This window comes from Sceloporus occidentalis, unplaced genomic scaffold (assembly GCF_023333645.1).
Source record: "Sceloporus occidentalis isolate IW3139 unplaced genomic scaffold, rSceOcc1.0.p SCAF_213, whole genome shotgun sequence".
Classification (NCBI taxonomy): domain Eukaryota; kingdom Metazoa; phylum Chordata; class Lepidosauria; order Squamata; family Phrynosomatidae; genus Sceloporus; species Sceloporus occidentalis.
Window position 1 is genome coordinate 329,149 of NW_028317193.1, and position 16,793 is coordinate 345,941.

Consider the following 16,793-nt stretch of genomic DNA (forward strand, 5'->3'; position numbering starts at 1 on the left):
TCAGGTTTTATCAATATTAACCTACGTTACTGTATAAAGGACCAGGAGGAAAAAATTTTTTCCCTTTGTGACGTGAAGGATCCATGAATGTGAACGAATTTCACCAGAAGGTAACCTAGTTATTAGACTAAACAACTTAGAAGAATGAGTAACCACCATACCTGGGAACTTTTGGTCACTGTCTACCCGGAGCCTACCCTCAAGGGACACGGCCAGGACCACCAGCTGACGTCGGTGGGTGGTCACACACCTCCATTTAAAGGAGAGGGAATGGGTGGGGTATCAGACTCCACGCTCCTGTGACCCAGAGGATTCGGCAATTCCCAGGTATGGTAGCCACTGGTTATGTGGGGTTGCCTACACCTCCATTAGCAAATCTCCTGGTCTGCTAACCAGCCTACACTGACACTACTAACCATTTGTTTAGCCGCCCCAAAAAGTGTATCTGTCCATTAACTTCTGTATTACTGTGTATGAAGATCAGAGGGCAACCTAGATGGGCCAAATGTTTCTTACGTTTCATCAAAATGTTTCTAGGGCGTTTTGGCTACTTGTTCAGAAAATACCACGTTATAGCCTATAATTCCAGGCATAGCTATGAATAATACAGTATTTTTCTTGAAAATGTGCTTTGTTACCACGACTACTTATCAGCGGATTATCTTTACAATGTGTAGATAGAATGGATTATGGTTTCAAATGATATGGAAAGCTTTGGTCTCTGGCAGATTTATTTATTTCTACATATATATATATATATATATATATATATATATATATATATATATATATATTCTGAATTCTCTACACTTGGCCAGCCTCGTTGCCTACATGATATATGAGAAGGCTGAAGCCATTACTGTTTTAATATATTAAGGCTTATCCTGGAATGTTTATTTTCCGAGATGAACCCACGGATTTACGTATTTATTTTGAAGGGTTACATTTTATTGAACGGTATTAGCATTTGGATGTAATGTTTTTAGAAAGAATTCCTTTTTATTTTAAAAGATATCTGTTCTTCCAGCTTTCTAGTTCTTGGACGATCTCATTTCTAGGAATGATGTCAATATCACACAGCTATGCTGGGTTTTTGAGGTATTTTTTCTTCATTAAAATACATCCATTATCATTTTATTAATCTGAGCGTTTATCTGTGTCCAAAAACTTGGATAAAAAGTGTAAGTAGAGGCAGTTGGCTGGAAAGTATGACGTTCTGACCAACTTAAGGCCTGTTCTGTCCCTTTAATATATATATATAACAACATTTATTTACAGTGTGTTTCAAAACTCAGTGGTGCTAAAAGTGTTAAATATTCAATTTAGCAGCTTTTGGCAGCTTTTAAGTGAGAGAGAGTGATTTGGCCGTTGTTTGCGTCTTTAATGAGAACAGTGGGCATCCTTACCAGACTACCGGCCTTTACTCCATTTTTTTACTGCAACCCCTGATTATACGATCATTTACTTTTACTACTGCAGTCCCCACCTATTTAAACAACATGTACCATGAAAATGCCAATTCATTTCAACTGTTGTTGTTATCATTATGTGAGGAATACATGGAATTTCAAGTCGCATTTTAGAGAACATGGTTCCTTAGAAGACTATCACACAGAAACATAGAATTTGATGGCAGATAAGCATACCTGGGAACTCTTCGGGTTTTGCCCGGAGGCTCTGGGAGAAGTGCTGCATCTCCGATTTTCTGGGTCAACACCCGAATCCTCCAGGTCACAGGAGCCGGGTCCTGACATGCCCCACTCGCTGCCCATTTTCCCCCGTAAATGGGGATGTTCCCATTCCCAGGTATGCTGATTCGGTCCATCTTGTTTTTTTCCATTCTGTGAAGGCTGAATTCTTGGGTCTCTGATCTGATTGATTCAACACTGATCTCTTCTCTTTGATACCTTTACCTGCTTGTCGTGGTCTGTGAAGTGATCTGTATACTTGGCAACAGGCCTCTAGGTTTAGGATATGAGATTAGGGCTAGTTAGTTAGTATAAGGCTTTGCTTCTAAAATAGCCAACAGTAGATTTCGGCTAAAATGTTGCTCTTGGCAAATGTAGTATTTTGCTGATCTTCAAGTATATGAAATGAGCAATAAACTCAAATCGGCAATAATGAGTAATGAGGTATGCCTAATCGTAATACTTTCAGTGCTTTCAGACGTGATCAGGATGGTCATTCATATAAAGTAGATGCAGACAGAGACGTATTCTGGTCTAGGCTGACTAGGGTAGCAGACCATTAGGCCCCTACTTGTGCCACTGCTCATTGGGACAGGTACAGGGAATAACTCTACTATCACCTACTGGCTCATTTACACTAAGGGGCCTGTGCTGGACAGGGTTAGGTGGCGATGCTGTTGGTCATGCCTAGGGCAGCGTCAGAAATATGTCTCTGGATATAGGCATGTTCCTTAGCACCATGAGGAGCTACGGGGACAGGTGGGTCCCGGTGAACAGAATTGGAGAAGGTGCGTTGGAGGAAATACACATCGGCAGTATTTCCCATAATCTCTTAAGGGATTGATTGTGCCGTCTCTCCTTCAAATGTTAGTAGGGTTTGTATAATCATTTTTTTAAGAGTAAAAAATTGGTAGTTTAAATACTGCTTAATCCTTCACGACATTCTTGTGTTTCTTGTGACATTCTGTTTTGGCATTGAAACCGAAGAAGGCCCCATAGGCTTATACGTTCTTACACAAATAAGAGTTGTGCCTTCTTTCTGTTTTGTTCGGCTTTACTAGAGGGACCTCTTGTCACATTAGCACTTGTCCCTTTCTATTCTCTGTGATAGTGACAGTATTCAGGGCAGAAAGCATAGGACTTCTTCTCACCTATGCGACTGTGTAAAGTGCGGTATTAAGAGCGAGAGATTGCAAATGAAAGCCCTTTCCTGCTCGGAGGAATGAATCCCATTAGCAGTGCTAAAATAGTACAAAGGTGAGTAAAACTGATACTTTGGTGGATCTCCGGGGATCCTGTCCCGATAATAAGCCCATTGGCAGTATGTATGCCCATGCGCACACACATATATATTTGTTTTAAGTAAGTAATTATTACTGTATACAAAAGACTAACGTCTACCCTTCTTTCCTAGTAGCAAGAACAAGGCAGAACGCTTAATTATTTATTTAGTGACATACCCCCAAGTACACCTTTATGTAGTACAGTGTTTATTGGGAACTTAAACCCCCCCCATTCCTCTTTTCTGGAATGTTTGGTAGGTATACATGTGACACGGTGTTCTGTATCCCTAAAAGACACAACAATATACAGTAAATACCCACACAATAAAGTCCTGCCCACGGCCTCCTGCTCTTAAAACAAAAATATCCCTCTTCAGCCTTGTTGAAATGTGATTTTTCTTGAATGATGGTTGCTTTTGCTTGTAGAAAGCCAGCAGGATATAATTTTGGGGTTTTAAATACATCCATAAAGAGTAGAGAAACTCAAGCTTCCTTAAGTTATTTTTTATTACTCGTATGCATCTGCCACACTATGATTTTACTTTTTCTTCCTTAAAATTCATCCCACGTGACAGTAATAATGCGAAGTCGTAAAGTCGTGTTACGGTGACATTTAAGAGTAAATGCCTGTGCAACCCAACATTAATTTGCTGCACCACATGCTCATCCCTTTGTAGTAAATTTACCGGGGAGACGCGTATTGCCAAATAACTAATTGGATGCTTGTCGGTGATAAATGTCCAGTCCAACATACTTGTTTAGAGTTAATGATGTACAGGTCAAAAGCTTTTGTTCTAAAGAACTGTAAACAGCAATCCTAAAACACATGCCAGTTTAACGGGACACGCCAGCCACCATATTAATGTATACGACAGCAGCCTCTCAACTACCAGTAGGACAGTATGGGACACGTATATCAAAAAGGGAATAAACATGATTTTCTTTAAGAAGCTAGGTCTTATATGAAATGCCCGGAGAGGCGAATGGAGAGTAAAGTACTTGCAGTGAAAACGTTAAATAATGATTTGTAATCACACACCTTTTAAAGCCGAGTATTAAATAATTTTTTTCAGGCACAGGCTCTGGTGCTTAAAATGAAAATTGCTGCAAATGAATTTCTGGACTTAACATTTTTAAGGGTTACAGCGTAGAATGCATAAAATCTGTGTCCATATCTCTAGGAAAATAAAGCATGTTATTTCGGTATTAAGCCGTTACAACCCTTACAGAATTTTTACAGCCATACTTCACAAGAGATACAATTACTGCATTGTACTTGCACTTTAATTACAATGCAGATGTGCCGCTTTAACGTTAACTGTAATATAGCTTATTTTTTAGTTGTGTATATATAATGACTCAGGATTCACGTTTTTTTTTTTACTTTGTATTGACATTAAACAGTAGTACGTAGTACATCGCTATCATGCTTGGTAACTCTTCGCGTTTGAGTTGGGGTCTCTGGGTGAAGCTCTGCTTCCCAGGGTCTCCGTGTTAGTTTCCTCTTTCTCCAGGCAGGGGGGGGGCATTTCGCCATGCACGCTCCCTATTCTACCCCCTGCCCTGGGTAAGGGTTAGCATTGCCACGCACTGCCAACTTCACCTCCATGCATAGCCAGCCCTGCCTCCACATGAATTTAAGCCCCCAGAAGAGGGGAGCTCAGAAGAGCTCCTGGTATCCGTCCCAGAGAAGTTCCCAGGTATGTATATCATCTCCGTGCTGGGGCCGTGCGGTAGAGATTTGATTAAGAGAAGCATAACCCACTACCATCATTTCAAAGGGCTAAAGGGGGCATTACTGGGTCTTTTTATACAACTTATTGCTGACTATATGTGTAATTGATGAAAATGAATATTCAATTTATTGAATTTATAATAACATGTCCTGCTCTCCTTATACATATTATTGTGGCTTTTAGTGCCGTAGAACACTGTGATACACTCACACCCAGCAAAATTCTGAGACCCTTGGGGAAGAGGGGCATCAGCAAGGTAACATGGATAGAGGGCTTTGGGTTCGGAAGAAGGAGTGCCCCTCCTTAAAAAGGACACTTTGGAGGTATGGAGAAGAGTGGGTGAACGCGACTGTCTACATAGCCAAGTCCTACTTTTTCTTCTCCGAGCCATTGATAGTCGGCATATTTGCTGTCAAGAGGGGGGAAATAGTTTAGCTGGTTCTGGTTTATCTAACAGGGGACCGTTTGTGTAGTGGCTAACAATATTCTCCCATCCTAGTATTCCTGCATAGTGCCCATAAAGGTCAATAATTCGTAAATCACCCAAATGACAGCTACCAGCTGCAAACAGGAGTCAGACAAAGCCTGTTCTTGCAATCACCAATGTTATTTTTCTTTTTCAACTCATTTTAAATGAAAATGTAAAAATCAATGATTTTTTTCAATTTGTATCAAGAACCAGATAAGAATCCCCTCTTCTTTGTATTAAAGAAGTGTTCTTTATTATAAGGTCAATATTTCTCTATTTACTTTTATAGAGATTGTTGATCAGATTGGCAAGTTCAAGGTATTTAATGCTACATTAAATACTAAATCGTGTTCTTATACCCAAACTTAGTCGAGAGGCAAGCATCATCTACCTTTTCATGGCTAATTACTATATATTTGTTTATAGTGACAGAGGTAAACTGCTTACTGCTTTGTTATACACCTATGAGAGATTCGCTTTCCTGACAAATTCTTTCTGTAAACCTACCAATAAAAAATAAATACATAGCTGGGGAGTTGGTAAACCATTACATGAAATTGGGAACGCTTATGTAGGTTGAAGCCTCCAGTAATCCATGCCAATTGTCTCTTGGGCGATCCCTAAAGATTCTGTATACATCTTAAATCAAGTGTTGTCTTCTACCACCCACTGTATTTATCTCCAGAAATGATCTTAATGTATCCAAGTAGAAGATAATGTTACAGCCTACTGTAGAAATCTACAGATCCGATTCATTCACTGGAAATAGGTAACATCTAGTTTCCCGTATGTAAATACTGATCTAAACGGATAACTCCAACCCAGGTGGTTATTATGGGTGTGGCTTATAATGCATATGGGCGGAGCAAATAATTCTATTAACTTGAGCTTGATTCTATTACCTCATTTTTTATTGGCAAAAATCTGCCCTTTAATTAAGATTTCCGTCTTTTGTTGTCCATTTAGATTCTGTAGACGGCTAAGATTTTGTAGCCTTCAATAATATCTATCTTAAAATAAAATTGATTAGTAACATATTAAGCACACTAGTAATTGTGGTATAGAATACAGCATACTCTGAGCAAGTAGACAATAAATATTTCGTCCCTTTCTGCCAATAAATATATTTTACATTTTATTTTTCTTAGTCTGTTAATTCTTTGCATTTCTAAGGAGGAATGGATAAGCCGCTGTGCATGATGATGATTTTTGGTGCATAATAAGCCAAATACTGCAAATCTGCAGGACAAAAATATAGTAGAAAGAAGTAGCCGGGAGGCAGACAGCAGACTTAATGAAGCGCTGCTCATTTCGATGAAGGCATTGGCTACACTGTTTAATCAAACGTTTATGAAATAAGATATACGGACTATATTTGTATTGCTTAAACATCTTAACCCAGATAATTGTCATAGCTTGTGTTTCTCAATGCCCCATTTTCAATTATATAATAATTATACAGGGATCCACCATTTTGTCCTTGCAGATCTTCTAGGGGTGCTGATACCAGTTGATACATGAGTAGATCATCACATTCTTTGCCTCACCATATACCTCCTTTTTACTATATTTCCCCCTCCCTTAATATTCATATAGACTTCCTCTCCTCTACGAGGGGTGCGCAACCCCAGTCCTCAAACGCGACAAACTGGCCACAATTCTTGGATAATCCAAGTTTAAGGGCATATATATACCCTCATCTTTTCAGGTTTGGAGTCTCTGGCGCTGCTTCCCGGGGTCTCTGTCTTAGTTTCCTCTTTCTCCAGGTAGAGGAGGGGCCATGCACACTCCCCTGAAAATGGGTGGAGTTAGCCCCATAAGTGGGTGGGACCAGAGTCACGGCCATCTGCCCATTTTACCCGAATTGCCACCTTGCTGCACTATATCATCTTCTCCTCTATGCCTTCCATACTAATCTGTATCTAGATTGTAAACTTGCATGAGCAGGGCCCTCCTTACCCCAAACTATGTTATGAACAGTTTATGTCCTCTTTACCTATTGTACAGCGCTGCGAAACACAGCGGCGCTATATAAATCCGTAATAGTAGTCTTTGTTCCAACAAGGCTTTATTTAAATTATTGAATTTATGGAGTAATTGGCACATTTCACCGAAGCACAGCACATGTGCGTTTTTTCTTCTTTCTCTGTAGGATCTTTAAAATATAATTAAGTTTACGTTTCCTTGTTGCCAGGAATACTTTCTCTTACTTTTATTTTTAAGTAGTAAACAAAAGAAAAATGTAGAGAGTTTCTTGGCATTAAATTATTTTGCTAAATAAAAGCAACACGTTGTGTTAAAGATTTGGCATCTCAACTAGTTTGCAATGCAGAGAAAGTCATCAGCGAGTGATAATTATGTAAACGGATTTGACGTTTCCAGAGAGATAGAATGTATATGTGTTTTTGGCTTTGCTCTTTGGAGACTAGAATCGGCAGCTCTAGAACATTTAGGGAGCATGTACTCCAAAAATACATTTTATGTGTGAAAATATCAGCAACTAATTTTGAACTTTTTTTTTATTTTTACACTGTGTTAATTATTCAACGGTTAATAAAATTAGAGATGTATAATTAGGTTGGAAGTATGCATAATAAGTTTACGCTTTCCCGATAACTTTATTTGTGGATCGGCAAATTAAAGCATTTGGCCAATTTCCAATCTTTATAAGCTATTGGATTGATTGACAGAATTCCGTACGGCCTGCTCACCAGCTAGGGTCCGTTCACTACAATAAAAGCTCTAGGTGGGTATTTAAGACCCGGTGGAAACCCACCTAAACTGGGCAGCATGAAGGGACCAACCTTGCCGAGTTTCTATTCCAGACTGACCTGTTGAAATAAGATCTTTCATCTCACCCACATCTTACGTCTTGGTATGCAGCACCATAGAGGTGGCTTTAATGTCCATTCTTCAATGATTGGACAATGTACTCTACAGACGCCAGTCCCTTTAGGTAGCATCTTCTATAGGTATACATGGGTTCAATGCATGGATGAGGTATACATCGATTCACATGCTTGTCCGCTTTGGAAGATTACCCGTCGGTCTATACCCCATTGGTATATTGCAGCTCGGCAAAGCTCTGTTCTTCAGATACTGTAGTCACCCATGTGAATGATCCGCGCATGAGATATTTCCTCTGCCCCCTTTTTGGGTCAGCAGCAGGTCATTCGGAAACAGAATCCGCTTTGAAATAATTTCAGACATAAAGGTCAGTACAAAATGGATTGAAAAGAACGTTCGTAATAAAAATTAAGATCAGATGTGTATCCCATTAGCTTGCACGAGCATTACATAAATTGGCAAGAACTGCATGCAAAGTAATATGGCGCCCTGATATCTGGAAGACATAATTAGCTGCACATAGCCTTTGTGTATTGGAACGTAAATGTCCTAAAAGCATCTTCTACCGTGTGCCACTGAACTGTGACGTGGATCGGAGGGATGCTTTTCTAATTAAATTCTATTAGTTTAACTCAACTTGATTTTTTAAGGAATGATACAGCATGTTTGATAATCTGAGCATTTTTTGTGGAGCTAAAATTTTATTTTTGTAACATATCCTTGAGTTAATGGGGCAGTATTTGTTTCCAGAACTCCATAAAGGAAACTGTTTTTTAACTAGCATTTCACATGGAGTTCTTGTACGCTCTCCCAGTACATTTTGCAATGGCAGCTGAGTTCTCTGTTATTTAATGCAGCTATACCAATTATGTACATTTTTTCAAGATACATTTAGGCACCATAGGTATGTATTATAATTATCTATTTTTTTTTTTACATCTTGTTTTATTTTTTATCACTAAGTCTTAAACACTAAGTCTTAAAGGCATGAGCTTCCATGCCACCATGATGGATTTAATGTGACCCAGATATCGTGTTGGGATGGAAGACCATTATGAATGCGAGGAGTTTAATGTAGGCCGTGCACCTTTGTGTATCTTCATGTTATATTTGAAAAGGAGATGGAAAGAGTTCAGGAAAACCACCTTGTGCTTGTTTGTTGTCAGATACTTGGCACAATCATACTCTGGATTATCCTTGTTGCAAGTCTTCTTTTATCCAGAGAAAGATTACCTCTTAAGTTTTCTCAAAGTCAAGGCTTTTTTTTTTTGCAGATGTCTTGCACTCTCGACACCTTTCTGCATCTAAGACAAACAGCTCTTGCTTGAGAGGATATATCAGTACAGCAGAAGAATTCTCAATAGCTTTCCACTTATTAATATTCTTTGGATCTTGCTGGGAAAGAATCGAGGAGAAAACGTTTTTTCTTGTAAGTAACTCACCTATTGATATATAGGCAAGGATGCGCAAGATACTTTGTGCAAAACATCCTTACCTCCATTTAAAGCGATAAAACATACATTCTGCTTCATTCTTGCCTAGAGAGATCCATATCTAAACAAAAAGAGGTTTAGTTATATTTATGGTCATTATTGCACCCCCTCTTCCCTGTTTTACAATTTTAATCTATAATAAAAGTTGATTGTATAGTCAATTTCAATTGAAAAGAAAATTAGCCAAAATAGATATTAGATACAAGTTGGAGGTCAACACTTAACCAGATAGATGGGTGATGTCCAGTCAAGGCCTGTCTGCTCTTGTAAAGAAAAGTCTACTTTTTAAAAATGAAGGTTTCTTGGTTCACTGCACCTACCTCATCAAAGTATTGCAGTACTGATTACACTAATACGTTGCGTCACAGTAAGTGGAACTTTGCAGATACGATGTGTGTTTGAGCCATCAACCTTATTATGCGATTCACAGGAATCAAAGTTCTTCCAATTTAAAGGGAATGACGGCAGCAATGAGAGCCTTCTAATTACTACCCCGTGTTGGGTTTGTTTTCCATGGAAGTACAGTGTTTAGATGTGCTAACCATCTTTCACATTGTCAATGGTAAAAAGCAAGCGAAGCGGAAAGGTCAAATAGGATATCAACAAGAAGTGTAGACACCAAGAGTCCTTGGTTCTGGTGGGAAAAAAAACAGGTCCATGTGACAGAGGTTGTCCTCGAGCAAAGTGATCATGATGTATTGTGAAGAATGTGAAGCTACATAGAGGTGGTGACACACGGCATGGAACAAAGCACAGATCAATGAATGTTTGTTCTTCGGCAGAAAACAGAAGGTCACATACTATTATAACTTCAGAAAAGGAGTGAAATTGTATACTCATTCCCTTTAGACTTCAAACTTTTCATATCGGTTCTATTGATAGACATTTTATGGAACCAGAGATGATGTCGTTTTTAATGCCCTTAGAGTATAACATTATTATGGGTGTATTGTGGGTAAAAGTAAATGTCCTTTGGTGTATGCATCAATAAATTCCATCTTCCCCAAGGTTCCAATGAAGTATTGATTAATATTCTAGGCTGTGCATTTAAGATACAATGATTACTTTTTACCAGAAAGCACATTTTTTTCCTTTTCGCTTGTCACATTATCTCTGGGCTGTACATAAACAAGACTTTATACCCATAAAATATGGAACTTTGCAGATTTAAAGTGCAGATTTAGTTTCTAAGAGTTTCTAATGGTTTTGACTCAGTAGAGTTTCCTATGGAGGCAAATTGCAAGGCTCTTTCCTTATGGAACATAACGAAAGTGTGCAGTTGCATACATTAAATTTGTGGGTGTTATCTAGTGTTTCACCCCACTTGTTAATGTAAATTTAAATCTCAGCATGGCCTCCCACTTTTTGTACAAGTACCATTTGGGCTGTGCTAATCTTTCCCAATAGGTGAGGATGTAATAGACACTATTCCTTGAACACAACTCATGAACTTGCAAAGTTGTTTGTTGCCCGTTGGAGGTAGTACGGAGGAAATTGTCATTTGACCTGATATACCGTAGTGAGACCTCCTTCTCAACAAATACAATATTTGTTTGATGTCTCCTTAAGTAAAGGAAAATATCCAAGTGGACTCTACAATCTAGTTACCCCATGGGGTTCACAGGTTATTTGGTATGACTTTATTATGTAGCAAACTTTTTTTTACTTGCATCTCTAGAAGTAAGTCTGAGACCCTGGGAGCTGACACCAAGCAACAATGATAAGGTCAAAGATGTGCCATTCTCCAAACATACGCAGACAGAGCAGCGAGAGAAATAATCAATAGAGATGCCTTTCAAGGCAGAGGCTGCAGGTCTCTGCTTGATTAATCATTGTATTGTTCACCTTTTGGGGTTTGTCAGATTGTTATCCCCAATTTTTCTTCTGTGATTAAATGCACGTGTTTCACAAGAATCAATCCACCTCAATGTACCAAGCCTGATAAATATTAATAGTGACAGAACGTGATTATTTCCAAAGGTTAAGGTATCGGTGTAGAAGTGAAATCATCAGAATAGAATTTTCCATTTGAAAACCATGAGATACAACTGTCTGCATGTAGACACTTTATTTATATGTCCCACCATATCTACCCAGACACACGTATTTAAAACACACAAAAATACGGCCGTTCTAACCTGATAAAAGCAGGAAGCTACAGGTGGAGAGATGTGAAACTGACCTTTCTAAATTGAAAAGCGGAATAGCTATCGTTTTATCTTGCAGGTGTTGCATCTGATTCTATGCAGGGAAGTGTGTTTTTGTTCTAGTTTGCTTGTTTTTTTTTTCTGGCTGTCGGTGGCAGCTGATTGTGAATGTACCATAAAAACATTAATAGCTTTATCATCCCGCTTTGGTATCCTGCCTTCTTTATTGGTATCTGACAAGCCATCAGAGGAAGTCTCACAGAATGTTCTTTGGGAACAATTTTAATGTAGATCCCTTGCAGATGGATGGATGCAGTGTGTGGCTTTTGCCTTAGAATACTCTTCTAGATGATGTTAAAATTATGTTCATCCCTTCCTCTATTTATGAGTATAATAATGCTTCTGCAATTGTAGGTAAGTAGGTTGCCTCACATTAACTTCTTCTCCTTTAACTATAACTCAGTGTTGTGATCCTGTCAATCAGGTGTGTGGATGTGTGATGTCTCCTGGTTATTCGCACAACATGGTGTCTCCTAACTTTATAAGGCACTCTCTTTAGGATGTAAATCCTTCTATGATCCCCATTTCCTCCCATGGTGTTTCTCTTTTCTATGGACTTGCAATGTTTTGATTGTATGTAGAAGTCCCACAGTGGATGTCCACATTCTCAAGTTAACAGACCCCAAGGTTAACTAGATACCTTTGAATAGAAACACAATCCAGTTCTATAGTCAAATGTATATTCTGGCAATTAAAGAGGGACCTCTGTTGTTCTCCCTTTCCGTTGAAGTGTGAGTGATATGATTGTGTTGTATTGCTGGGTTTTGACGTTACCCCAGAGATATTTGCGATAAAGGCGTGGAAGCGCGCAGTTGTAAACAACGTATAGTCCAAGGTGGAAGTTGCCTAGCATCATCCAGCGCGCTCTGAAGGATCAGAGGATATTGGAACATCTTAATACTGCAACTTCAAAAACAGAACATAAACACCCTTGTTTATTGCTGAATTTTATTAGGTTTTCATCTCACGTTTCCTTTCCTGTCATTTCTGTATATGACTACCCTTGACCAAAGACTTACCTACATGATACATGGTGTGTAGGTACCAAGGTTTAAATGGCTGGACAGGCAACCATTCAGTTTAATTCCCCGCTCACATTACCAACATATTAATGAAGTCTGAGTATCTCCCATTACCCTTTTACATGCAGTATTTGTGTCATTTGTTTACAGTAATGTGGAAGTTTCTCTGTGAAACTTGAAACCGCACGACCATCTTGGTTGGAAACAATGAAACTGCTGAAGGTCTACATTTGCATTCAACCATCTGGCTGCATCTGCAGACTTTGGTGGTTACAATGTTCCTAATCAGAAGAGCGCAGATCTCTGAATGACAGCATATTCTGTAACGAACACCGTGTGAAACTTAATTTGATTTAAAACAAATGTATCTATGTAAACTGATTAGTACCAATAAAGGTTTCTATTACAACCAATTTATGTTACTGAATATTACAAAATATTATATTTTAACAGCTCAATGACTGAAAAGCACTATCGCTAAGCTACAAATAAACTTCTGTCTGACTCCCAGATTCTACATAGATTGTTCTAGCCCCCATAATGAGCAACTTATTTCTTCTCTTTAGTTTCTGGAAATTGTGAATATGAGTAATAGACAATAGTTGAAGGGCGAATTTGCGGATGAATGTGTATTTTCTACTGACTTCACCGCGTATTCCGAAAAGACTATCCTGGCAAGTTTTTCTTGGAAGAATAATGGAGATGGCTACTTATTTTAATTTAGTAAGATGAGTTTCTTTAAGAAAGAAGAGATTAAACTATGGTTTTTACTGGGTGAACCAGGCATTTCCCGCAGAAGAAGCTCGACCCGCTTGGCCACTTTCACAATATAGGTAGCTGAGGTTCTACAAGTACTTTAGAAGGATAAACAGGTAAAACATATTTTGGCCTAGTCCACCTTACTTAATAGGACTTTTAGTGGCTTCTAGCCAGCATGGCCTCAATAGTATATGTCCAATATGTGTGTATTTAAGATGTGGAATGCCGAGCTGTGACATTGTATGCACTCAGAAGAGATGACAGTGGGGTGGATGGAAGTCGTACGAGCTGGAGTGCTGATCTAGTTCAGGCCTATGGCTGCTCCCAACCAGAATTCACCACTGTTGACCCGTGCGTTACGTTAGACATTACTGTACCTTTTAAGGGTTATATTTCTTTTAAAGCACATTAGTCTGTTAACATTCAACCATAGTTTTCTTCATTGATCCAGAGACGGAATATTAGTCATGACTGCCCCATTAAACAGTGGACACGTTTGCAAGTCTTCGCTTCAGTGTGTATTTGATATTTAGCATTCTTTAGCAGTTTAGCAAATAGCCGCATGACTGGGTTGAAAAATTAAGCAGAATATGTGGAACAATTTTGAGCATCTAAATAGCTTTGGGCCTTTAACCCATAAAGCTTTGTTCACAGATTGTGTTTATTCTATCTGTTTGAGGTACTAATGCTAATAATGCTCCTGAGGGTCAGGGGCACTTGGCGCCACTTGTAGGAACAAATTTCTACATTCTAAGCAAAGAGACTTTGAGACCTCTTGGACCTCTTGTAATAGAACGCTTAATTGTCCTTCCCTTTGGGGCAAGTGTAATTGTTCTGGGAGGAATTTCCAAAACATGCCTAGTATGTTAACAGACTACATGTCTTGTACAATAAAAAGGGACAGGCTGTGTTCTTAGTAATGTCATATGTCATGGCAGGGATTGCACTTAATGGAAGGTATGCAAAGTTTGATGGTGGACGTCATCAGATTTGTATGGATCTCGTGTGCCCCCAGGCATTTGAATGCTACTTATGAACGCCAAGCTCTCTTTCTAGTCCAACTTGATTAGCTGCCTGTCATACCTAGAGGGAATACCTGTGCAAATCTCACTTTGTAAGGGACAACAAAGAGCCCCTTTAAAATTATTTCAAATAAGAGACATTTTTTGGTGTACCTTACTGTTACAGGGTCACCGTAACCAAGGCTGGGTCCCCCTGTTTGAGGGCTGAGGAATCACCAGTCAGTCCCTCATACGGATCGCACTCAGCTATCCACGGATCATCCAGACCACCATTCGTAGTAAACCAAGAAGAACTCTCTTTATTACAAACACACAGAACTTATATACAATCTCAATGCAATGTGTACCGAACCCAACCCCCAATCTCATCAGCCACACGGGAAAGGTAGTATTCCGGTAGGGGTGCCAATTAGTACTTCTTATTTAATAGGCTACTGGTTGTCTATTAAGACAGTTGTCTAAATAATGTCCCCGGGGCAATATAATGTTTTAAAACAATGTGTAATGAGATGTGCAGAGTCAACACACGGGCAAAATGCTCACATCCCAAATCCAGTTGTAATAAATCATGGGGTATCAAACAGAATTGGTACATAAGCGAATGAGATCATCAGAAATCTAAATTTATTTATATTGTATTTTATTGATGTCTTTTTTTCCTGAGGGCTAGTTGCTTTAGAATAAATAGATGCAGCCAAGCTTTCCTCCGGACTTGGAATGTTCTGTTCTCCCTGGAGGGTTGTAGAAGTTTAGTGCGATCTTGCCATTTGCTACTGTGCCCATTCTGTTTCTTTAGGCTTATTGATCAATGATTGATTAAAACTGCCCTAATATGTAATTATACAGACATGTTCCCGGTGGATTTCCGCACATGACATCACCACTAGAAAGACATGTATAGCAACAATTGAACTTGAGAGGCAATGACAGACTCAAGATCTTTTGATTCTAATTTGACCATAAATTGGGTCCACCCGAGGTATAATGTTACCCTCCCTCCCCTCTGAAGCCGGAACTAATGTCATGCATGAAGTGATTGTATTAATTTGCGTCATTGTAAACGGATAACTGATGTCACATGTAATAAGTGACATGTTTTGTAAGTTAGGGCAGCTCCACTAGTTTGTGTTACTCCAGTGGGGTCAACGCAACAGAAGTATGACTAGATCAATGGACAATAGATTCACCAAAGGCTTTAATCCTCATCCCAATTTTGGTACAACCAAGCTTTAGTGAACAACAAATACAGCCGAAAACATAATTATCCTACTGTCCTGAATATTGGCTGCGCCAGATAAAGGGCAGACCCATCGAACGCGAATATGTTACATGATAGTAACATGCACGTGCCACGCGGTTCATTAACTTTACCGAATTGAGACTTTTCCAGCCACGTACTAAATGTTGTAGACCACGTTCTCGGCAACTTCATAATTATCTTCGCTCTTTGTGTCTTATATCCTTAAGTGAGTTGATGTTCAGCTCCTCACCCTGCTCCATTATTCCTATCAGCTGTTAGAAATATGACGCTTGAAGGTCTTCCAGATGTAGAAAATGTTAATGCGCCCGACGGAACGTCACAGCCTCCCTCTCTTCACAAGAGCATTGTTAGCACAGGCTGGAGCCGCTGATGCATTAAGCATATAACTTTAACATGCGCCAGAGGATGTTTGCTACATCTGTACATCTGACAGTGATTGCTTGGATACAGAGGTTAATGTCACTTTTCCTTAATAGCAATTTATGTGACACAATGAGACCAAAAAAACCCTGCAGTTATCAGTCTCTTAAATCTAAACGAGCTCTAAATGTGTGAATTTTGTAACCGTCCTCGTTTTGTGCTTTATGTTTTGGCAAACAGGGAAGGCAAACAACAACGTGCAGTGGGATGAAGACTCGATGGAGTACATGGCATCTAATCCTGTAAAGATTGCCTTTGTTTTGGTTGTCCATGGCAGGGCATCCAGACAGTTGCAGCGCATGTTCAAAGCAATTTATCATAAGGACCATTATTACTATATCCATTGTGACAAGGTAAACGATTTACAGACTGAGGACCTGTTTGTCCATGTTTTTCCCCTCGCCTTTTCTGCTTGCCTGGGATGTTTTGTTGTTTTTCTGCTTGCATGGGACCTGCCGTCTTTCTGCCTGTTTATGATCTGCTGTCTTTCCACTTGTTGCAAATCTGTTTGTTTTCAGAATGTAATAGGGACCGGTCTGCATGCTCTTAGTTGAAATGATCTCCGTCTTTCCTGTACTATACAAAG

General features: G+C 39.2%; 1 protein-coding gene across 1 annotated transcript in view; it reads left to right on the top strand.

The window, feature by feature from the left end:
- Positions 1 to 16,793, top strand: part of XYLT1 (xylosyltransferase 1) — a 123,759-nt gene that overhangs the window by 66,766 nt on the left and 40,200 nt on the right. The window contains exon 3 of the mRNA XM_089502826.1: positions 16,388 to 16,560. Within this exon, the coding sequence (XP_089358952.1) occupies positions 16,388 to 16,560 (173 nt within the window). The remainder of the gene's footprint in view (positions 1 to 16,387; positions 16,561 to 16,793) is intronic.